Genomic DNA, 24787 nt, shown 5'->3' on the forward strand with positions numbered 1-24787 from the left:
AACTTTAGTGGAACGAGATATGGCCGAGAAAAGAGTCTACTGGAAGGAACGCAATGCTGAGCAAGCCAGCAGGAAAGGAGTGTCAGATAGATCAGGTAAAGTGCCTTGATTTCCGAATGACAGTTGAGTCTGGAGGAAGACTGGGGAGAAGGAAATGCCAAAATGCCTGAAGTCCAGTGTCAAGTACCCACAGTCAGTGATGGTCTGGGGTGCCATGTCAGCTGCTGGTATTGGTCCACTGTGTTTTATCAAGGGCAGGGTCAAGGCAGCTAGCTATCAGGAGATTTTGGAGCACTTCATGCTTCCATCTGCTGAAAAGCTTTATGGAGATGAAGATTTCGTTTTTCAGCATGACCTGGCACCTGCTCATAGTGCCAAAACCACTGGGAAATGGTTTACTGACCATGGTATTATAGAGAATCTGTGGGATATTGTAAAGAGAAAGTTGAGAGACGCAACACCCAACACTTTGGATGAGCTTAAGGCCGCTATTGAAGCATCCTGGGCCTCCATAACACCTCAGCAGTGCCACAGGCTGATTGCCTCCATTAGGATTGCCACCTTCAATACAGAAAAATAAGGGACGCCTGCCGCAGCGGTGGCCACATCCCTTGGGGCCACGATGACCACAGTCCCGATGGTGTGCCAGTGCAGTGGTCGTATATCATAACTTAAAACATGTTTTCATAATTTGTATATATATTAAGAATTATACCAATGGACATTATAATAGGATATCTGCTATTGAAATCAGTGTGAACAGATGCACTCAGTATAATACACAGCTATGAAATTGAAAAACAAACTCAGCTGCTGTAACCTAGAGGGGAGTAGGATAAGAAATTGCTAATTAACTCGAGTAATTTTATAGTGTTGTGAACAAAGATTTTGACTAAAATATTTGTCATTGTTTGCAGTAACACCATCCAAACAGTGAAACCACACCTAAATAACTGTAAATGATATAATATCTACAATCATTTCTTATTTTAATAAAACACTTAACAACATTTTTATTTTTGGTAAGTTAAGTAAATATATTTATGTATTATTCCATTTTTATATAGTCTATTGTTAATTCTATAGTATTGGGTGATGCAATTATTTAAATTTGTTAAGCATAACAAATAGTTGTTAATTTTATTCCTAAAAGGTCCTATTTTGATTAAATATGTATTAAATATATATATATCTTATCTCTTATTAAAGTAATGCTTGTGTCTGACTGTACAACTTAACCTTAATAAACAAATCATACCATAACATCATTAATGTAGCCTACATTATTAACATTATTTCTTAATAGGCAGCATATGAAATCTTACGTTATCAATCAAAAAATTATTTTCATATAGGGTATTTGGACCTGCCTCCGCCATCGTTTCAAATGGATTCTGCCCATATAGAAAAGAACCGGCGAGGCGGGGTCCCCTTCTCTTCTGACTCTGATTGGCCGTGATTCACGGCCCGTGAACCTGAAACAAACCAATCAAACAAACCAATGATGGCAGCAACCTAATTAGGGGCAGAATAGGACGCGTCTTCACACAATGCGGGTGGACCTATGTAAAATACGGGACAAATCGCGTCCCGTATTGCTTTGATACGGGACGCGTCATTTTTCCTGAAAATACGGGATGATTCCGTATTTCACGGGATGGGTGGCAACCCTAGCCTCCATGCCATGCCGCATTGAAGCAGTCATTTCTGCAAAAGGATTCCCGACCAAGTACTGAGTGCATAACTGAACATAACTATTTGAAGGTTGACTTTTTTTTGTATTAAAAACACTTTTTTTTTATTGGTCGGATGAAATATGCAAACATTTTTAGATATGGTCTTTGGTATTAAACATCAGTATTAAAACAATAAAAGACCTGAAATATTTCAGTTGGTGTGCAATGAATCTAAAATATATGAAAGTTTAATTTTTATCATTACATTATGGAAAAAAATTAACTTTTATCACATATGCTAATTTTTTTAGAAGGACCTGTATGTCTGGATTTTTTTGTTGTTCACAAATGTCATTGTATTTATTTGTGAATCTAATTCATTTTTTTGAAACTCCTGCATATATTTGTGGATCTAATTCTATTGATTTGTGAAATTATTTATTTTTGTGAATCGCTTTACATTTATTTGTCGATAACACTATATTTGTTTGGAATAAAGCTACATTTATACCCCCATATATATGATCCTTAAAGTATTCTGTTGGAACATATAAGAATCACACGTTTTTAGCTAAACTTTTCATATGGGCGTTTAACCGGCAAGGCTTTAAAACGCAGCTAAACACCCCCTAACTTTAGTGTATATGATTGAATATTTGCTCATATCAGCGCGTAGACTCACAGGTACACTCAAACAGAGCCGAAATAAACTGAGAGAAATATTTCAAACGGAGAGAAATGGAAATAATTAAATGCAAAAACGAACAAAACGAAATTCACCAGCGCATATTGAACCGTGAATGCCGTACCGAACGGTTTAATATTAAATTGAGTATTGTGGCATCCGTAATATATATATGTATATATATATATATATATATATATATATATATATATATATATATATATATATATATATAACTCAGCCTTATATGCAAGGACAATGCTAAACTCCGACATTCTTGACAGTTAACATTATGCAGCTTTAAGGCTACACTGTGTAACTTTTTTTGTTTATTCTTAGCTAAAAACACTTAGTTCTTCCAAAAATATATGTGCTCATTAATGTATATTTACTTCTTTCAAGGTATAAAGTAGTCTTATAAGTTTATAATATGGTATTGAAAATATATACGGGTGAGGGATTCGAATGCTAGTCCCCATGTTGCCCCTCCATCTTGAAAGTACAGTAGCCAAAGAGTGACATAACCATAAATTCAAGCTTCGCCTTTCACGTTTTAACACTCGATGGCAACGTGTCGAATGTGAAGAGCAGGATTGCCATGTTAATCTTGGACTAAATTGGCCACCGTAGGAGTTAAAACGAAATCAGAATTTAGAGGAACAGAAACTATTATTCCCTGGATGGTCATATACCTTTTCATCGCTAGATGGGGGAAAATGTCGCACAGTGTAGCTTTAATGAGGATAATAACTGTGCAATGTTATTATGAACTTTATTAGTCTGATATCCATTTTCTTGACATTATACAGCTAATAGATGCACACATATTCTCTGACTCCGATACAGGAATAATAAAACAGAACTTACAACACTAGGGATAATATGTTAAAGGGATACTCCACCGCTTTTTTCATATTAAACTATGTTATTCCCTTAACCCTAATATGTCCTTAGTTTCCTGTTTACAGTCAGTGCATTTGTCTATATGACCCCAAAATGTAAAGAGTGATTGTAAAAAAAATATACATTTTTAATATTACATATAATATATTATTTTTTTTGTTCACTTCTCATCTATACAGTAATGCTGTGTTTTTGGATATTCAAAGTACTTTTGTACCTATTTACCATACAAATCCTCATCTATACCATTAGCTTGCGTGTGAAATATCAATTTTTTATGAAAAAAAAAATACTTAAATCATGATCTAAATTAAAATTAATTTGTTTCTGGATATTGATATAGGTGTTAGCTGTACAATTCTGCCATCTGTTGGTCAAAGACAAACTTGAAGGAATTACAATTTAAGAAAGAAATTGTTTTGTCCATAGGGGGCAATAGAGATCCATTCATTTTACTGGATGTGGCCAACTGCTCATATCATAACTTTTGTTATACATTTTGTGAATTTATACATGTATAAACATTATACAAGACATAAAAAATAAATATTCTTTCAAATAGTAGAATTTTGGTAGTTTTTGATAAGTTTTGAAATGTCTGTTTTAACAAAATACCACATAAATCGCCACATAAGAAACACCTAAAGTACAAGACTTAGAATCGGATTGTAGTTGAATATTATTTATTTTAATAAACCAAATGTGGAAAAAAATTATTAACTTTAGAATTTAGAAGATATTAATTTAATAATATATATATTAAAAAAGCAGCAATATGCATAAATGACCAGGAGTGAAGAATGAACATTGAATAACAATATAATTTTTTGATAATCAAATTCTGAACACTGACCATAAAAGCAATAACTAGCTACAAAAATTATTACATAATTCACATGGTAAAAAAGCAGTTCAGAATGTTGTGAATGAACATGTATCATGAACAAAAATCAGTCCATGCACTGGCCCTCTTTTGTATGGGAATATATGTTATGGGAACAATTACTTTGCTTTCAAAACAAAGTTGCAGCTCTTAGATCTCAGAGTAAACTTTCTCAAAGTTGAACGGGTCAGTTTCCTTTCATCTCTCCCTTGCTCTCTCTGCGTGTATGTGTGTGTGTGTGTGTGTGTGTGTGTGTGTATGCATTAGGTCTCACTGATTCACTCAGGTACTCACATTTGTTGCTGATTTCATTTGACAAATTCCATAGATGCTCTCTCTCTCTCTCTCTCTCTCTCTCTCTCTCTCTCTCTCTCTCTCTCTCTCTCTCTCTCTCTCTCTCTCTCTCTCTCTCTCTCTCTGTGTGTGTGTGTGTGTGTGTGTGCGCGTGCCCATGTGCGCGTGCGCAATGCGCCAGTGCGCATGTGGGTGGTGCCCCAGTACGCATGTGCGTGTATGCGTGCACATGTGCGCGCGCGTGCGTGCGTGCGTGCGTGCGTGTGCGTGTGTGTGTGTGTGCGTGTGTGTGCGTGTGTGTGTGTGTGTATTAGGTCTCACCCCTTTTATCTTTGTTCTGCATTTGTGGCTGATTTTATTTGGCTATGGCAGTCATTCCTGTTAGTATGTATGTATGTGTGTGTGTGTGTGTGTGTGTGTGTGTGTGTGTGTGTGTGTGTGTGTGTGTGTGTGTGTGTGTGTTTGAGTGAGCATGTCTTTTCTACATTGCATTTTTGCTCTAGTACCAGGCCTTCATTTCTGTGTAGAAATTTTCAGATTTTTTTCTGGAATTATTGGTTTTATTTGTCAATTTCTAAAAAAAATGCTTTCAATTGGAGTCACTCCTGTGTGTTTGTTTATGTGTGTTTGTGTGCGTGAGCATGTGTGTGTGCAAGTGATCATGTTCGTTCCACTTTACATTTGTGCTCTAGTACCAGGGCTTCATTGTGGTATGGAAATTTTCAGATTTATTCTGGATTTATATATTTTTTTTGACAAATGAAAAATAAAAAACACATTTTTTTCGATTTTCCCATTCATTTCAATGTGGGGTCATATTGACCCCAAAGGTCATGAGTGTGACAGTTTTTTTTAACATGCCTTTAGAACAACCGAATCAAGCCCAGTTTTTTTGTGCATGTACAGATAGATAACTTAGGAAAAGTCACAAAGTTTTATTCCACTGAGATAAAGGGAACCATTTTTTTTAACTAAAGACAAGTGCTTAGGGGTCATATAGACCCCAGAGCACAAACTAGGGTTAACTAAACGTGTTGATACATACCTCTCTCGTCTCAGTGCGTGCACTTAATCACTCTGACATGGGTGACATTCGGATAGTATTTAGCTTAGCCCACTAAGCCCAGTTCAGGCACTATGGTACCAAACTGAGATCAAGTTAGAAGCGACCAAACACCTCCACGTTTTCCCTATTTAAATATGAATAGTTGAACGACCTAGTATGGTCACACAAAATAAAACGTGGCACTTTTCTTAGCTGGTTAAAATGGAACTATAATGTATGGCGAAATAGCACTTTTCAGAATACTTCGACTCAGAGCAGTAAAAATTCATGCCTGAAAAATCCTCCCTCACATCTCCTTTTTTTAGGCGTGACTTTTTACTGCGCCGAGTCACCGCACGTCAGAGCGATTAAGTGCATGCACTGAGACGAGAGATGTATGTATCTACTAATCTTAGTTAAGGGAATAACACAGTTTAATATGAAAATGCTGTGGAGTATCCCTTTAACAAGCAAGCTGCTGATAGTTTTCGACTACAGTCCTTAAAGTTAATGGTAAGTAAACAAATCTTCAGCCAGCTGTAGCATTATGCCAGTTCCCGACACAACTATGCTATTAGTTTTTTCTTTCACTAAGTGAAGCAACACTCAGTGCCGGCGTTTGCTATCCACAACTTTCCTGCAAGTTTTGTTGGGCGTCGCCATGACATTCGATACTTCTGGTTGACAGTATCTCAGTTCTGGTTTAGCACACAACAGTTATGCTGCGTCCACACCAGACACAAGTGACGCGAATAAGTCGTGCTATTCACGCAAAGCTGGACGCGTGAACATTTTGAATCCATTCGCTTCATTCGCGTGTGACATTCACTACACAACAGACGCGAATTTGCATCATGGGAGGGGCTTCTGCCAGGCAGCGGCAGTCGTCAGAAGGACCAGCCGAGTTAAAGCTGCTCTCACAGGTTATAGAGTACTGAGCACCGCGGATCGCCTGGGTCTCACACCTCTGAAACCTGCTTGGACCTGCTTCCATAAACCATGCAACATAAACTGACCTGTTTGACATGTTTGCTAGCACACTACGCACTCCATTCAGTGCCCAACAAGCTTCAAATAAACTCAAGAATTTTGATGTAGAAGTAATATTTGTATTTTAATATTTGTACTTGTTGAAATGTTGTTCACGTCAGACATTGTCTGTTGACATTTTTTTTATCAACATGAAAATACATGAATGAACTTCATTTAATTTAAGTGCATTGTAATACAAATTAACATTTTATTGCTGTAAATTGAATTATTGAGTCTCTATATTAGTTTAACCTATTTAAAATACAGGACATTTTTTGCAAGGGGTATGTTTATTGTTTTCAATAACTCATAGATTTAATGTGTAGCAAGACCACTCTAAAAACCTAACATCACCTTCCAAATGGAGACCTGCACTCCACTGAGACCCAGCACAACCGAATGCGGCACGGGATAATATTTGATGATGCGGGCGGCAAGATATTATTGTGTGCGGGAAAATAAAATTACTTTGCAGAGCTCCCGCAAAGTGGAAATATCTAACAAAATAAAATAAATAGAAACAAATAAACCTTTATTTATAATAAAATAAAACCGATTTACAGGCGCTTGGATGGAAGGTAACCCTCGCGTGGTTCATAGGAACAGCCAAGCCTACCACACAGTGGAAAAATGTCTGCACTGCATAACCGCATAAGGTGAATCGCTTAGTGCTACAGATATTCATTCAATCAATCAATCAATCAATCAATCAATCAATTTTATTTATATAGCGCTTTTACAATCACAATTGTGTCAAAGCAGCTTCACAGTGTCAAACAGGAAAATATTGCAACAAATTTTGATTTGGCTGTACAGTCGTTCTGGAGAAAATAGTGATGTTATCAGCTTATTTTATTTTATCATATAGCAACAATGTTGGCCTATCAGTATTATATTTTATAGAATGAAATATGACCTAATTAATAAATTTAATTTGTATATTTGTTTGAATAACTTGGATCATAATTTTAGTGTCCCCAACTGAGCAAGAAAAGCAAAAGGCGACAGTGGCAAGGAACCAAAACTCCATCAGGGCATAATGGAGAAAAATAAACCTTGGGAGAAACCAGGCTCAGTCAGGCTGCCAGTTCTCCTCTGGCCTATTAACACACCGTGTATGATTATTATTCTGGCAATCTTACAGGTCCAAAACCATATTAGATCGGAATATTCAAAATTTCAGGGTATCACACAATAGACAGGTTTATTTAGGACGATTTAGTTATTGCGCGGAGACAGGTTTTTTGAGCATGACGTGCCAGTGAGGCAAACACTCCAGGATGCGTTGGAGGTCCACCATCTGATCCGGACACGGCCCGGATCTGGTATAAACCTCGGGATAAACAGAGAGACTAACATTAGCATAGATGCCACTCTTTTTATGATGTAACGAGTACATCAGGTTTTATTGGAAGTGTTCCCGGTTCTGGTTGACCTAGTTAATGCAGCCTAACAATCAGCCAATTGATTTGAATAATGAAAGTTAAAAATGTTCTATGTGTATGCCATTGTAAAGAAAATCATTTTTAGTCTAGATTTAAACTGACAGAGTGTGTCTACCAAACAATGCTAGTAAGACGATTCCAAAATTTAGGTGCTAAGTAGGAAAAGGATCAACCACCTGCAGTTGATTTAGATATTTTAGGTATTATCAACTGGCCAGAGTTTTGAGACCGCAATAGACGTGATAAAGTATAATGTGTTAAGAGCTCGCTTAAGTACTGGGGAGCTAAACCATTTAGTGCTTTGTAAATAATAAGCAAGATTTTAAAATGTATGTGTAACAAGTTCGATATAGTGAGGAAGGAAGAGGACACGGGGGTCGGCAGGACTGTTGATGCTCTTTATTCTCAATAACTCAAATCACAACGTGCACGCTTCAGCGTGTGTTTGTCTCTGTATATGCTCAGTTTCGCTTCCGGGTCACGCACTTCCGGGTTCCGGATATCTCAGGGTCTCGCATCAACAGTCCGACTCTCTCTCTCCTCGGTCTCCGGTTCCGCTGGTGTTTTATCCCGTCTCCGCGCTCATTACTAGAACAAGAGACAGGTGTTATTAATCTGCGTCCAACCCACTCACTTACCGCTCGTCCCGCGGCCCTCTCTCCCGCTGCAGACCTCGCTGAACCACGCCCCCCTTGCCACATACCCCCACCGCCCGACTCAGGCCGGGGAGCCGTCCGGCCTGCAGCCCCCCCCCCCCCCCCATTTCTGGAGAGGAAATCGGCCACAGCCATCTGAGCACCCGGCCTGTGGACCACCTTGAACTTAAACGGCTGAAGAGCCAGATACCAACGGGTGATCCGCGCGTTGGTATCCTTCATGCGGTGGAGCCATTGGAGAGGAGCGTGGTCCGAACAGAGAGTGAACTCCCGCCCCAGGAGGTAATAGCGGAGGGTGAGAACGGCCCATCTGATGGCCAAACACTCCTTTTCTATGGTGCTGTACTTAGCTTCTCTCTTGGAGAGCTTACGGCTAATGTACAGCACCGGCCGCTCTCCCCCCTCCACCTCCTGGGCCAGGACTGCGCCCAGCCCCCTGTCCGACGCGTCAGTCTGCAACAAGAAAGGGAGAGAAAAGTCAGGGGAGTGTAACAGCGGCCCGCCACATAGGGCAGCCTTTACTTGGGTAAAAGCCTGTTGACACGGCTCCGTCCACTGGACCGTATCTGGTAGCCCCTTTCTAGTAAGATCAGTCAAAGGGCTGGTGAGGTCCGAATAATTTGGTATAAACCGTCTATAATATCCCGCCAGCCCCAAGAACTGTCTTACCTCCTTTTTGGTCTTGGGCCTCGGACAGGTTGCAATTGCGGCAGTCTTATCAATTTGGGGACGCACCTGCCCATGACCCAAGTGGAAGCCCAGATACCTTACTTCCACCCGCCCAATCGCACACTTCTTCGGATTGGCCGTGAGCCCCGCTCTCCTCAGCGACCTCAGGACCGCCCTCACATGCTGCATATGCCGCTGCCAGTCGTGACTATAAATCACTATGTCATCTAGGTACGCAGCAGCATATGCAGCATGGGGACGCAAAATCCTATCCATGAGTCGCTGGAAGGTCGCGGGCGCCCCGAACAAGCCGAACGGAAGCGTGACAAATTGGTGTAATCCGAACGGCGTGGTGAAAGCTGTTTTTTCTTTGGACAATGGAGACAAGGGGATCTGCCAATAGCCCTTTGTTAAGTCCAGTGTCGAATAAAATCGAGCCGAGCCTAACCGATCAAGCAATTCGTCAACCCGTGGCATTGGATACGCGTCGAACTTCGACACAGCGTTCACCTTGCGGTAGTCCACACAGAACCTGACCGAGCCGTCCGTTTTGGGGACCAAGACTATCGGGCTCGCCCAGTCACTGTTGGACTCCTCGATTACTCCCATGTCGAGCATTGCGCCTAATTCGTCCTGAACTACTTTTTTCTTGTGTTCAGGCAAGCGATACGGCCGGCTGCGAACTACCACGCCCGGCTCGGTCTCGATATGGTGCTGAATCAAGTCGGTACGTCCCGGTAGGGGCGAGAACACGTCAGCGAACTCCGCTTGCAACTTCGATAAATCAGCGAGTTGTAACGGTGAGAGGTGGTCTCCCCCAGGGGCCAGCGCGACTGATTGCGCCTTAATGCTCGCCTCTGGCCCGAGATCATCCTCTCCCCCGATCACCGTTGCCAACAACACCGATTCCACCTCATTCCATTTTTTCAGCAGATTGAGGTGGTATATTTGACGTGCCCCGTTCCTATCGGATCGTATCACTTCATAATCGAGCTCTCCTATCTGTCGTGCGACCTCAAACGGCCCCTGCCACTTCGACATTAATTTTGAGCTCGAGGTTGGGAGTAGAACGAGCACTTTCTCTCCCGGTGTGAATTTGCGCAGTTTAGTACCCCTGTTATATGACCGGCTCTGGCGGTCCTGGGCTTGCAACAAATTCTCCCTAGATAGCCGCCCCAATGTGTGGAGTTTTGTTCGCAAGTCCATGACGTACTGAATTTCGTTTTTGGCCAACGACGGCCCCTCCTCCCAAGTTTCTCGTAGGACGTCCAGCACCCCCCGTGGCTGACGCCCGTAGAGAAGCTCGAAGGGGGAAAACCCCGTGGAGGCTTGCGGGACCTCGCGCACAGCAAATAAGAGGGGTTCTAACCACCGATCCCAATTTTTGGCGTCTTCTTGTACGAATTTACGGATCATGGATTTAAGAGTGCGATTAAATCGTTCGACCAAACCGTCTGTTTGTGGGTGATAGACGCTGGTTCGAATGGATTTAATGCCCAATAATCCATACAATTCGCTTAACGTGCGTGACATAAACGCCGTGCCTTGATCAGTGAGGATTTCTTTCGGAATCCCCACCCGGGAGATTAAACGAAACAGTGCGTCCGCAACACTCTTCGCCGAGATGTTGCGGAGAGCCACTGCTTCCGGGTATCGTGTTGCGTAGTCCACGATAACTAGCGCAAAACGATGCCCGCGTGCGGATCGTTCTAATGGCCCGATGAGGTCCATCGCAATTCTCTCGAAGGGGACCTGCATTAATGGAAGAGGGCGCAATGGCGCTTTTGGGGCGGCCAGTGGGTTCACCAACTGACATTCAGGACAAGACGCGCACCACCTGCGCACATTGTCATAAATGCCTGGCCAAAAGAATCGGGTCATTAAACGATTCAGCGTGGCCGCCTGTCCCAGGTGGCCCGCCATCGGGTTAGAATGAGCCGCCTGGAAAAGCATTTCCCGGCGGCTCTTTGGTACTAACAATTGGGTTGTATCCATTTTTGTCTGAGCGTCTTGGGTCACTCGATACAACCTATCTTTAATTATGGCAAAATAAGGATACGTGACGGGCAATGCGGGTTGGAGGGACTGACCGTCGATCGTGCGGACCTGTTGAAACGCATGTTTTAGCGTCTCGTCTTGAGACTGCTCCAGAGGGAAGTCATCGCGGTCCGAGAGAATCAGTCTCTCAACCCCGCTCGGTTCCTCTGAAGCCGTTCCCAAGGGCCCCGTATCAGCCTCGCCAACCTGCACTCGCACCGCCCCGTTCCTAGCCTTGTTTTCCCAAGCGGCATCCGCGCACAACGACCCCAATAACGCCGAAAAGGCGGGCCAATTCGTCCCCAGAATTAGCGGATGCCGGAGGTGGGGACTAACCGCCACCTCAACACTATGCTTTTCTCCCCTAAACTGTATCGTGACTGGGACAACCGGATATTCCACCACATCCCCGTGCACACACCGCACCTTAACCACGCGGCTTGTATCCAACGCCCCAGGCTGAATCAGGCTTTGATGGATCGAGGTTTGGTTACATCCTGAATCCACCAAGGCCTGATATGTACCCCCCTTGATACTTACAGGAATTTGGTACTCTCCTGCTTGATCGGGGGTGGTCCGCTGGACGTCCGGGATCCGGATCATTGTTCCGATGTCCATCATCGGACATCGGTCCACAAAATGATCCGGATCACCGCACCGCCAGCAGGCCAGCCCAGGCCTACCCGCCGCCCCGGCGGCGGGGAGTGGGTTGGAGGCTGAGCGCGGATAGGGGGCGGAACCGGATCCATAGTCACTACCAGTCCCCAGCGGCCCCGCCCCCCTGGGCGGGACCCGCGAACTCCCAGACGGTCCAAGGCCCATCCCACCCCGGCCTCTGGGGGGAACGCGAGGAGGGCCTGGAGGGCGGGACCTGGGGAGAGGGACAGGTCGAGAGAGAGAGAGAGAAGGGGGAGAGAGAGAGGGAGAAGTTAGTGGGGGTGCGCCGACCCCCGGGCACGCCACCAGGTGGTCCTCCGCCAAATTGATGGCCGTCTCCAGCGACGTGGGCCGGTGGCACTGGACCCACTCGGCGGTCTTCCTGGGGAGCCGAGTGATAAACTGCTCCAGCACCACCAGATCGACGACATGGTCCACGTCGCTGCCGCCGGCCAGCAGCCATCTGCGGCACTCGTCCCGGAGCTGTTGGGCCAATGCGAAGGGTCGACCGGACTCGCCCCACTCCAGGGAGCGGAAACGCTGGCGGTGTTGTTCTGGGGTCCGGCCGACCCGCTGAAGGATGGCCCGCTTCAGATCGTCGTAGTCCAGGAGGTTCGCAACCGGTAGATGTTGCGCGGCCGCCTGGGCTTCGCCTGATAGAAGAGGGATGAGGCGCACCGGCCACTGTGCCCGGGGCCACCCGCAGGCCTCCGCGGCTTTTTGGAAGAGATCCACGAAGGCCTCGGGGTCGTCTTCCGGCCCCATCTTCTGTAGGGGCACGTGCACCGGTGCGCTGGCCCGCCCAGCGGCCTCGGCGCGAACCTCCCGGTCCATCCAGCTCCGGAACTGCTCGCGGTCCTCTTGCTGGCCTTGGACTATGGCCGCGAAGCGGCGCTCCTGTTCAGTCCGAAGGTCCAGCAACGCCGTATGATGTTCCTGGTGGAGGGCCGCGAGCGAGGTGATGATCTCCGCAAATGGCGAGGCGGAGGGCGTTGTCATGGCGGCGGCTCTGTCCTGCTTCCTTCCCGGGTTTCGGCACCAGTGTAACAAGTTCGATATAGTGAGGAAGGAAGAGGACACGGGGGTCGGCAGGACTGTTGATGCTCTTTATTCTCAATAACTCAAATCACAACGTGCACGCTTCAGCGTGTGTTTGTCTCTGTATATGCTCAGTTTCGCTTCCGGGTCACGCACTTCCGGGTTCCGGATATCTCAGGGTCTCGCATCAACAGTCCGACTCTCTCTCTCCTCGGTCTCCGGTTCCGCTGGTGTTTTATCCCGTCTCCGCGCTCATTACTAGAACAAGAGACAGGTGTTATTAATCTGCGTCCAACCCACTCACTTACCGCTCGTCCCGCGGCCCTCTCTCCCGCTGCAGACCTCGCTGAACCACGCCCCCCTTGCCACAGTATGCGATGTTTAATAGGGAGCCAGTGCAGTGTTGACAGAACTGGACTAATATGATCATACTTCCTGGTTCTAGTAAGAACTCGAGCTGCCATGTTTTGGACCAGTTGGAGTTTGTTTATTAAGCAAGCAGAGCAACCACCCAGTAGAGCATTATAATAATCTAGCCTTAAGATCATGAACGCATGTACTGTTCAGCATTTTGCATTGAAAGCATGTGCCGTAATTTAGATATATTTTTAAGATGGTAGAATGAACTTCCCGTTCAAGGAACTCGAGCTGTGTCACCGCTATGGGAACGCCTCTACGTGATTGCGTCATGAAGCACGTATGTAATCAGTCCAATGGAGAGACGGAACGTCATAGGTGGGTGACGTCATCGACCCGGAAACTATAAAAACAGCTTCTGTTGCCTTCAACAAGCGCTCTGTTTCATTGTGCAAACTGTCTCTGTGTTGTGTCTGAGTTCAGACTTTGTTGTTTTTTCACAAAATACACACATTACTGACAGTGAGAGATTATGGCGAACGAACAGTCGTTCAGAAGGTGTGTTCCTCCCTGCTCGCTCTTCCTTACGAGCGGGGATACACACCCGATGTGCGTGAGAGATTATGGCGAACGAACGAGAATGAGAGATTATGGCGAATGAACAGTCGTTCAGAAGGTGTGTTCCTCCCTGCTCGCACTTCCTTACGAGCAGGGATACACACCTGATGTGTGTTGTTTGTTTGGGTGAACAGCACGCGCAGTGGGCACTCGAGGCACAGCGGCAGCTCAGATCGCGGGGTTAGCATATGGATCTGACGGAGGGGTGTGAGACGGGCCAGCCCTTTCTCAGCCTTCACCTGTCAGCTCCATTGCTGCTTCTCTGGGTTTGGGAGTCCGCACTGCGGTTTCTCCCGCCCGGGGAGCGGCTGTCTTCCTCCGAGGAGGTGGACGTCTGCAGCGTCGAGGCAGGGGTTGAGGACTCACCACTTCAATCCCCTGCCAATGAGGAGCATCATGAGCGAGTCTGTGTAAAGCAGGCTTTACGAGCGCATTCTCCCCGCGCGCTCTGCTCAGCCTCAGGCTTCGGTCTAAAGTAACACAAGCATCGGTGTACATGTGATACTGTTTGGGCAGTCAGTTCCTGAGGGTGCGGAATGGTCGGCGATCTCAGGCGCAGCCTTCTAAGGGAAAAACTGATCTGAGGACAGTTATTATTTCAAGGAAGGTTGCGTCGAAGAAGTCTGTACGCTACGGCGTTCAGGGCTGTGAGAGTCATCCCCTCCGGGGGCAGACGGTGTTTACAGCGAGGTGGTGGAGCTCCTTTGGGAGAGATTTTCCACGGCTCAAGTGACCTGCTTGCCACTCACGAGAATATGCATTGTCGTCTGTGGTTCTCCCTAGTGTCTCCAGTTCCTCTCGGACTGGATGCTATGGTACAGGAGTGGCCGAGGCTGCCTCTGTACATCTTTCCCCCGATTGCTCTGCTTCCGGGAGTTCTAGAGAGAGTGTGTCAGGACGGGGCCCATCTTCTGTTTGTAGCCCCGTTCTGGCCAGGCCGAGTATGGATCTCGGACCTTGTGTCTCTCCTCGACGGCTCTCCCCTGGAGATTCCGATCAGGAGGGACATTCTCTCTCGCCAGGAGTTGTGGAAACCATGGGCTTGGCCTCTGAGGGGGCCCAGCTCATAAATTCTGGTCTCTCAACCGAGGTTGTTGTGACCATTCTACACTCTAGAGCTCCCTCCACGAGGAAACTGCACACACTGAAGTAGAGGCTCTTCACCTTATGGTGCAGAGATCGCCTGTGGGATGTATGTGATGCATGTGATGCACAAGATGTATGTGATGCAGCAGGGTGGTCTTCACCTCATACCTTTGTCAGGTTCTACGAACTAGACATAAATTCTACTCCTGGGGCTCAGGTGCTCGCTCCTTAGACAATTCAACAGGCGGGCACCTGGCTCGTATGGGGACGTGGGTATTCTCGTTCCCATAGCGGTGACGCAGCTCGAGTTCCTTGCACGGGAACGATTATGTCTGTAACCTTAGTTCCCGGAATAGGAACGAGACGCTGCGTCACCCGGCCATACTCCCTGCATGCCCTCTAGTGGCTTGTTTCAGGCCTTCTCAAAAGCTGGGGGCATGTGTTTGCCGGCAGGCTTTATAGTTTCCAGGTCAATGACATCACCCGCCTATGACGTTCCGTCTCTCCATTGGACTGATTACATACGTGCTTCACGACGCGATCACACAAAGGCGTTCCCATAGCGGAATTATAGTATTTGAGCTCTTTCAAACTCATGTTCCTCAGTCTGTCGCACAGACATTTACACCCACCTCCACCCCTTCACCTCCTAGTATCTTCATTATCGAGTATTGGATTCTGTGTAGAACTCTTATTGTTACCGCTTATATTTTTCTGTAATATATGCTAAGAAACTTTTAGTTATTATGAAGGCTGGGGGGACTCTGTTTCAAGGATGTATCTTTGAGCCTAAGCCTTTTGCCAAATCAAAGATTGTCAATTAATTTTATTCTCAAAGTGGTCCGGACTGAACTACGTTTGGAGCTTTTCTGTCCAATAATTAAAAAATCAGTTTTATCTGAATTAAGTTGCAGGAAATTACTATTCATCCAATTTTTTATATCAGCTATGCATTCCCTTAATCTTTTGAATTGGTAAGTTTTGTCCGGCTTTGAAGAAATATAGAGCTGAGTATCATCAGCATAACAATGAAAACTAATGCCATGCTTCCTAATGATATTTCCCAGTGGTAGCATATACAGGGTGAAAAGCAATGGTCCTAACACTGAGCCTTGCGGTACTCCATACTGAACTTGTGATCGGTGTGACATCTCTTTTTTTTATTGCTACAAACGGATAACGGTCAGATAAGTACGATTTAAACCATGCCAATGAAATTCCACCAATGCCAATATCATTTTCGAGTCTATTCAAAAGAATATTGTGATCAATAGTATCGAATGCAGCACTAAGATCTAGTAATACTATTAGAGAGATACAACCACTATCAGATGATAGGAGTAAATAATTTGTAACTCTAATGAGAGCAGTCTCAGTACTATGATACGGTCTAAGTCCTGACTGGAAATCCTCACATATACCATTTCTTTCTAAAAAAGGAACATAATTGTGAAGACACAGCCTTTTCTAGTATTTTTGATAGAAACTGTAGATTCGAGATTGGCCTGTAATTTACTAATTCTTTAGGATCAAGTTGTGTTTTTTTAATAAGTGGTTTAATTATAGCCAGCTTAAAAGTTTTCAGTACATATCCTAATGTCAAGGATGAATTAATAATATTGAGCAGAGGATCTATGACCTCTGGAAGCATATTTTTTAATAGCCTAGTCGGTATAGGGTCAAGCATACATGTTGTTGATTTTGATGATTTAACAAGTTTAGCCAATTCTTCTCCTCCTATAGCAGTGAATAAGTGTAATTTCTCCTCAGTGACACTACAATGCTTTGTCTGAAGTGATACTGTAGTAGACGGCTGCATGGTTATACACATATAATGCTGGGTTGTTTTTTTAACCCAAAATGCTGGGTTAAGACTGTTGGGTAATTTTTGTTGGTTTATTTGGTCACATTTTAAACACCATTGGGTAGTTTCAAATTTCCAGTCGTTGGGTTAAACCTGCAGGGTCGCAATGCTTGGTTGATTCTACCCAGCGCTTGGTTGTTTCACATGCTTCCCGCCTTAATTCGTTTAAATTCGCTCCCAAACTGTCACTTTAAAAGGACAATGCAAAGACAAAGCCACTGGTTGCAGATGTTTTAAGATAAGTTCATATATTTTCATTAATAATCATTTTAGTTAGCATAATTATACATTTTTTTTCTTCTCCGCGGCAACAATTCTTAGGCATACATGACGTTAAGACGACAAAAGTTTTACCTCAGAATCCGATGCAATGTACTGACTCGTGTTAGTTTAGGTAGGCATGTGAGACGATAGATTAATTACAGTGTTAATTTTGACAGCAAATTCAGATTTAGTCTTAGTCTTAGTCTTTTGAGTAACACACCATTTTGTTTTAGTCCCATTTTAGTCATCTGAAATCTTTTAGTCTTAGTCTAGTTTTAGTCGACTAAATATCATAAGAGTTTTAGTCTTAGTCTCACGGGTCGGTTTGTAAAGAAAATAAGAACAAATAACTTAAATACAAGCAGTAGCACAAATAAATTATATTGAGCAAAGATACTGATAAAATGAACAATGCATTTCCTGTTTTTCAGGTAGGTCTAACGTTAGTTTTAGGTAGAGAAATAGAATAAATAATCAAATGTAAAATAATTACATATTTAACTGTTTAAATGAAAGATTAATCCTTATTAAACTTACACAAGCTATTCAATCAAGAGCAGTGAGTCCTCATATTTTCTTTGACATTAAAGGTTGCTGCCCCTTTAAGACAGGGGTATGCGTCGTCTTTCTCGACTGTATAAAGTTCACTTAAGGCATATTCAGACTATGTCTGCTTGGATACTTAACAAGATGGACATGTTGATATACTTTTTGTATGAGTTTGTCCGATCAAGCGCAAGACTTGAAAGATAACTGAATATTTGCGCGCTGTGGGACGCGTGCGCGCTCTCGGATGACAGATCTTCACACAGCGCGTGCGCGCTCTCATTCGCGTCTTCTGGCGAATATACCCGGGTGAGGACGGCGAAATGACTGGACAAACGGCAGCACTCATGCATTGAACACAGTTTACAAAGAGAAACCGTTTTGCCAGTTCTTTTATTATCGCTGTTATAATGTAGCCTATCACTGAGGAGCCAGCACGTGTATCCATCGACAGAAACATACATAAAGCATTATTTTCAAGTTGGTTACAACCCATATCAAAGATGCGTCATCATCAGATGTGAGATGAACCGCGGTGCAAGTGCGTTTTACACGGCACCCCCGCTCACGTCAGACGGCACCCCTGTTGGGAAACGCTGGTCTAATCAATACAGGTCAGACGTGGTTTTCTTTAGCTTCTATTTTATTCCAAGTTTAGAGCTAGCGGAAGCACAGTGGTTTATCTGATAAAATAAACTGGCGTGCGTGCTTTGGCATATTCTGGATGAGTCGTCTGTAAATGTCGCTTCATGTTGGTGGTGTTTTTCCCAGCGATTTTTGCTCCACACGGTTTACAGGCGTATGATTGTCCTTGTTGTCATATGTGAAATGTGACCAGATGTCAATTCTTCGTTTTCGTCCGGCCTCTGACATTTCTGTTCTGTCTTTTCTGTGTAACTGCTGCTACGTTTGTTTAGCTGTTGCGCATGCATTTGCCGCGGATTTTTTTAAATGGCTCTGCTGCTTCTGCATAGATCAACCTACCCTCAAAGATTCGCTCTGATTGGATTTCTTCTCCATTCGTCCCTCCCATATATTTTCGTCTCATTTTTATTCGTTGACTAAAGTGTCAGTTATATTTCGTCACGTTCTTCATCATCATATCTGACTTTTTATTTAGTTTTTATTTAGTTTTCGTCCGTGAAAAAGGTTAGTTGACGAATATTTTTCGTCATAGTCTTCGTCAACGAAATTAACACTGATTAATACAGTTTGTGATTACACAGAACCATGATCCCCTTACGAAAATTAAACATGGTTGTATGTAGCAATGTCACAAGTACCGGTACTTCGGTACCAAGTACATACTGAAATGTTCAAAATGTGACGATAGTATCTGTATAGCATCGACTCACAAGTAGACTATATTCGGTCCCGCAGCTGCATTCAGTTGCGTTACGCAGGGCTCCAGACTGTAGCCGAATATATACCAGTGTCTGAGTACATTAAATACTATTTAAATATTAACGTTACTCTTCCATGTTTTGCGTCTCTGTGTGAATGATGGTGTGTGTGTGACGGGACTGTGTCTGTAGAGTGTAACGCGTGTCATAAGATGAACACAGAGACTCAAAAGTCACGGCAACCCGTTGAAATAAAAGTTTGATTTAAACGTGAATAAATTGACAGAATATATTAGGTTTGTAGTTGTCATTGTTGCCAATTTTAACACATTTGTGTATTGTACCATTTGTCAAGCAATAAAAATGATTGTTTTAACAGTCTAAACATGCATTCTTCATTTGTTCTTTCATGATGGTCTAGTTTTACAGTAGGCTAATGCACAGGAGATTTTTTTAAGAACAACCCAGCAAGAATAACCCAGAATAGCAAATCCATTAATGGTAAAAATTGACTACATTATGGGTTTTCTCTACAGCCCAGCCTGCTGCGTTAAAATGCCACTGGGTTAATTTAACCCAACATGTGTTCTGTCCAATATTTACCCAGCGCTGGGTTGCCAATTGGGTTGTTTTTAACCCAGCCACTTTTAAAGTGTAATTTTATTTAGTAAATAAGTTCCTTAAGTCATTACTGCTGTGCTGTTTACAAATGTCAGAAGCTGAAGCTTTATTTTTTGATAATTTAGCCTCTGTATCAAATAAATACCTAGGGTTGTGTTTGTTTTCTTCTAAAAGAGTTGAGAAATAAGCAGATCTGGAAGTTTTTATGGCCTTTCTGTTTGCAATCATGCTCTCTTTCCACAAATTGCGAAAAACCTCCAGTTCCCTTTCTGGGAATTCGAGCTGCGTCGAAACGCTGTGAGAACGCCTCTGCGTGAATGCGTCGTGAAGCGCGTGTAGAACCAATCCATCGGGAGATCGATCGATCGTCTGCATGATGACGTCATCGACCGGAAACTATAAAGCATCCGCGAACACAAACAGGAACTAGCTTCGGGCTAGGCTCGGGTCCCGTTGCTGCCGAGGCAGAGCGGAGGCTTCAGTCGTGGGGTTCACAATTGGACCTTGCAGAGGGGTTTGAGATGGGCTCTGCCTTATTTCAGCCCTCACCTGCACCGTCCAGCGCCTCGTCTCGGGGCTTGGAAGCCCGCCCTGCGGTATCTTCCCCCCTGAGCGAGGCGCCGGTGCTCCAACTATCCAGCTCTGAGGAGGTGGACGTTGAGAGCATCGCGACTGAAGACTCGCCACTTCAGTCCCCTGCTAGTGAGGAGCTAGTTGGTGCTCATGAGAGCAGTGGCCAGATTAAAAATCGACTGGCCCACCGAGAGAGCTGAAGCCGGCAGAAAAAGGCAGAGCAAGCTCGATGAAAGATTTCCGCCCTCTCGTGCAGTGGAGCCTCAACGTCGGGGCCTGCCGTTCTTTCACGATCTGCACACTGAGGTGGCTAGATCGTGGAAGAGACCGGCATCATACCGTGTTTTCAGCCCGCAAACGTCGACTTACAGTAACATCATTGGGCTGAAGCACTATGGTTATGGGGCTATGCCAAAGGTTGAAGAGACGCTCGCGAGCCATCTCTCACCTTCCTCGGCATCGTCCCTAAAGGCTGGTGGGCAAAGCGTACTCGGCGGCAGGTCAGGCCGCTGTGTGCCTGCATACTATGGCCATCATGCAGGCATATCAGGCCGACCTGCTCAGGGACTTGGATGGTCGTGATGAGGTGGGGGGTGATGTAATAAAACGAACTCAGGCAGTCTGCTGATCTCGCTCTCCGGGCCACCAAGGCGGCCTGCCAGCCCTGGTGGCCACAGAGAGGCACCTTTGGTTAAACCCCACCGAAATCAAGGAGAGGGAGAAGAGCTTTTTGCTCGATGCGCTGCTGTCCCCTGCGGGCCTCTTTGATGATGCGGTCCAATCCGTCACCGAGAGGTTCCAGGAGTCTAAGAAACAGGCAGCGGTGCTTAAACAGTTTCTCCCTCTCCGGATCCAGGTCCCTGGGGCTGCTGCAGAAAAGCAGCAGCCTAATCCGAGTACAAGCTCCTCCTACAGGGCACAACAAAAGCAGAGCGTCGGTACCCCGAACTCCCCCTCAGCGTGGGGAAGAGGGGCGGCGCTCTCAGACGAGGCCTTCGAGGGGCAGGGCTGATCTGAGGACAGTCCTGATCGCCAAGAAGGCCTTGTCAAAGCGTTCAGCGTTCAAAACACTCAGGGTGGTTCCCCCCACAGGAAAACGGTGTTTACCTCGGTACAAACGGTACCCGTTGTCCTGCGGCGTCCTCTGGGGGCCTCGCTGGCAACCCCGCCACAACGGCGGGGCGCAGACGGTCCCCGCGGGCCACCCGAGGGCCACCCGGCTCAGAGAACCACTTTTTTAGGCGTGAACTGGGACTCTGTAATTATGCGGGCGCAATTATCACCGATACGCATAGAATCGATCCTGGCAGCAGTCAAAGAACCGAAGACCGTGCCGTCACTGTGAAACAGACATCCACTGCTGCTTCAATATACCTGTATATATTTATATCCTAATTAAACGCTTGCCACAAGGTCATGTGTTTGGATTTTTGGGACATCACATACCCCTAACATGTCAGGAGTGCAGTAACAGCGTTTGCTCACTTAGCCCGGCGTCCAGAGATGAAATATGGATTTGTCTTACATTTAATTTATTATGTATTATTCCTTTTATATTTCCTTTTACTGAAACACTAAAGACTCAAGATGAATATTGCCTTTACAATTGTGTGTCCCTCTCCCTGAAAGAAAGCACATGTTATCAGTATGTTTTGGTAAGAACTGGTTAGAACTGGAGCTTAATCAGCTCCAACCTTGGACAGACTGTGTATCTGTGTGTGCGCAATATTCTATATTACAGATCAGTGTTAAGAATGGTGTTCAATGGGCACCCTAAGAGATGGGTGGACTTGTTGTTTTGGGCAAGCTGGCACCTGCTCCAGATCTGAAAGGTCACTGCGAGCCTAATTCTTGGGTGAAAGTGTTAACAAGTGACACGTCGTGACATCAGAACGATCCACATTGTAGCAATGACGTGGACAATTGTATGTACGTTAGGGCGAGGCAACGAGACGGCGAGACAGGGAGCGCGGCCTATGAACTCCTTGTGAGACTTGAAGCTGGCTTTTGCAACTGCAAACTATTCATAAGTAATTTTTTCTTTTAATTAATTGCAATCCTGACTCTGTCTTCATTTCTTCACTACTGGTCCTGGGTCATAAGCTGTTAACCCCTAACACAGCCATAAGTGCCTCTCCATGACCACCAGGGCTACCATAGAATGGCTAACAGATCTGGCCATCTCCTTGCTGGCACGGAGAGCAAGATCAGCTGATGATAGGAATGCTCTGATAACATCAGCTCCGATCTCCTCACTTTCCCCCAGATCTTTTAGCAGGTCAGCTAAACATAGTGTGCAAGCATGCTGCATCCTGACCTGCTGCTGAGTACACTTTGCCCACCAACGCTGATGTATCTCTTAATGGCTTGGTGGGCAATGTTGGGGATTTAATAGATGACAGCGAATCGGGAGAGAGATGGTTCGCAAGCGTCTCCTCCACCCTGCATCGACCCATATCCGTGTCTTTTCAGCCCAACTATATTACTATAGGTGGATGTTTGTGGGCTGAAAATCCTGGATGAAACCGGACAATTCCACGACCTCAACACCTCAGTGTGGAGGTCGGGAAAGAACGGCAAGCCCCGACATGGAGGTTGAGCAGAGTGCGCGGGATGTAAACGCTTGTATAATTTGCTTCTCACAGATGGGTGTTCCTGACTTTCTTGTGGCCAGTCCAAACTGAGTGCAAAAAAAAAAGAAATGGTCCTAACACTGAGCCTTGCGGTACTCCATACTGTGAAAGGAACCGTAATACATAGTAAATTATTAAAAATGTAATATTTAACACTTTATCAACTATTCGTCCAGTGATACGTTAAAATTAGAGTACATTATCAATCTTGATTCGGGATAATAGTCGATATTAGTCTGAATACGGCTGATAGTCAGTTGTTGTGGTTAGAGGGACAAATACTTGGTTTTGCGGGGTGAAAGCTGAATAGCGTTAGCTGGTTGCTACGCGATGGGCTTCTCTTGTGTTGCGCGGCTGCAAGGACTCCAAGAAGTTTTCTTCGGCGAGGTTCAAACGGAGTTCTGGGTAGTCTGGAGGACACTGCGTGCAGGCAGGAAAGGCCCACACGATCAAAGTCACCGCAAAACCATGGCATTCGGTAAAGCATGATGCAAAACAGAAAAGCAAAGATATCTTGTTTGCCCGGGAGTTATAAACGGACCTCAAGGTCCCTCCTTGGGGCTGTCTCCGGCCAATGAGATATTGTTGTGGGCAGGTGTCCTGATCACTTCTCCTGTTCATGCATATCATTAGTGTAATGTCCAATTAAATACTTTACAGGACCCAACTATTGTGATCACAGTACATTTTACACAAATTTACTTTGCATCAAAAAGATGAGAATCATTTATCCATCATATAGACATCAAACAGCTTGCTATTCCCATGATGGGAGTAGAAGATTCATATGTGATACGTCTCGCATACAGAGAAACTTCACAAGTTACATGAAAATATACATAATACCTTGGATTTGTTTAAGGCGCCGTAATTCATATTATTGAATCTATGGTTAAAGTTTAGTCCTCATGTCTACATTGCTGTGAGGTCTTTGTGTGCTGTTCAAAGAGCCTTTGGCATGCAAGGGTCGAGAAAGGAGGGGGACAACGAGGTGTCTGTCTTATGTTTGTGTTGACTTCGAGCCCAAGATCTTGTCATTACAAAGACTTATATATATCATGGTGTGTTACTTGATACACATCTTACGTACCGGGATCATATTTCTAATTTAACAAAAAAACTGAATCAGAAACTTTATGTGTATAACAAGATTAGATCATATCTGTCTTTTTCAGTTTCTGAAACTTATCTACATGCAATTGTGCTTTCAAAAATGTCTTATTGTCTTCTAATCTGTTCTCTTACCACTAAGGAAATTACTGAACCAATAGCATGATTATATAATCGAGCTTTTAAGATCCACATTAATCTTCCAAAATGGTCCCATCATTGCATTGCACTTAAATGCTCAAACGCTCTGACTTTTCAAAACTATATAAATAGTCATGCTATTAAATTTTATTTTCAAATTCAAAATGCCACTTCTTCAACACTTGCTGCACTTTACCCGTCATACAATATGAGACCGGAACATCTCACTAGGTCAGTTTCACAGGCCCTTAAACCAGTCCCTCCATCTAAAAATAACTATGGTCAGAAATCTTTTTTTTATACATACACCAAAATCTGGAATGATATTCCACATCATATAAGAAAAATACCATCTATCATGTGTTTTAAAAAGTCCTACAAACAGTTTCTTCTAAACAGTTATCTCACTGATCATTTATTTATTGTCCTGGTTCGTAATTGTTTTGAATTGTTGTTTTCAGTCATTTATATTTGTTTAGCCTGTAATTGTTTGCTAATGTTTTGTGTATTTTTTTTTTTTTTTTTTTTTTTTTTTGTAAATTGTGTTTTATGTTCTGCAGAACTGCTGGAAACCAATTTTTAAACTGAATCAGGCCCGTATAAACTGTACC

The 24787-nt window shown here is 44.4% G+C and overlaps 2 protein-coding genes and 1 long non-coding RNA gene across 10 annotated transcripts in view; 1 reads left to right on the forward strand and 2 right to left on the reverse strand.

The window, feature by feature from the left end:
- The window catches only part of gjc2 (gap junction protein gamma 2), a 469070-nt gene that overhangs the window by 439625 nt on the left and 4658 nt on the right, over window positions 1-24787 (forward strand). The window lies entirely within an intron of this gene.
- LOC137088788 (uncharacterized) overlaps window positions 1-24787 on the reverse strand; it is a 192172-nt gene that overhangs the window by 133005 nt on the left and 34380 nt on the right. The gene's annotated exons all lie outside the window — the stretch shown is intronic.
- LOC137090403 (uncharacterized) lies at window positions 8305-13387 on the reverse strand. The gene is made up of 2 exons (XM_067454407.1): window positions 11866-13387; window positions 8305-8551 (listed from the first exon to the last, which is right to left on the reverse strand). Exons 1-2 carry the CDS (start codon window positions 12979-12981, stop codon window positions 8549-8551), a joined length of 1119 nt encoding a protein of 372 aa, XP_067310508.1. The 5' UTR covers window positions 12982-13387; the 3' UTR covers window positions 8305-8548.

The sequence above is a fragment of the Pseudorasbora parva genome, chromosome 9 (genome assembly GCF_024679245.1).
Source record: "Pseudorasbora parva isolate DD20220531a chromosome 9, ASM2467924v1, whole genome shotgun sequence".
Taxonomy (NCBI): Eukaryota; Metazoa; Chordata; class Actinopteri; order Cypriniformes; family Gobionidae; genus Pseudorasbora; species Pseudorasbora parva.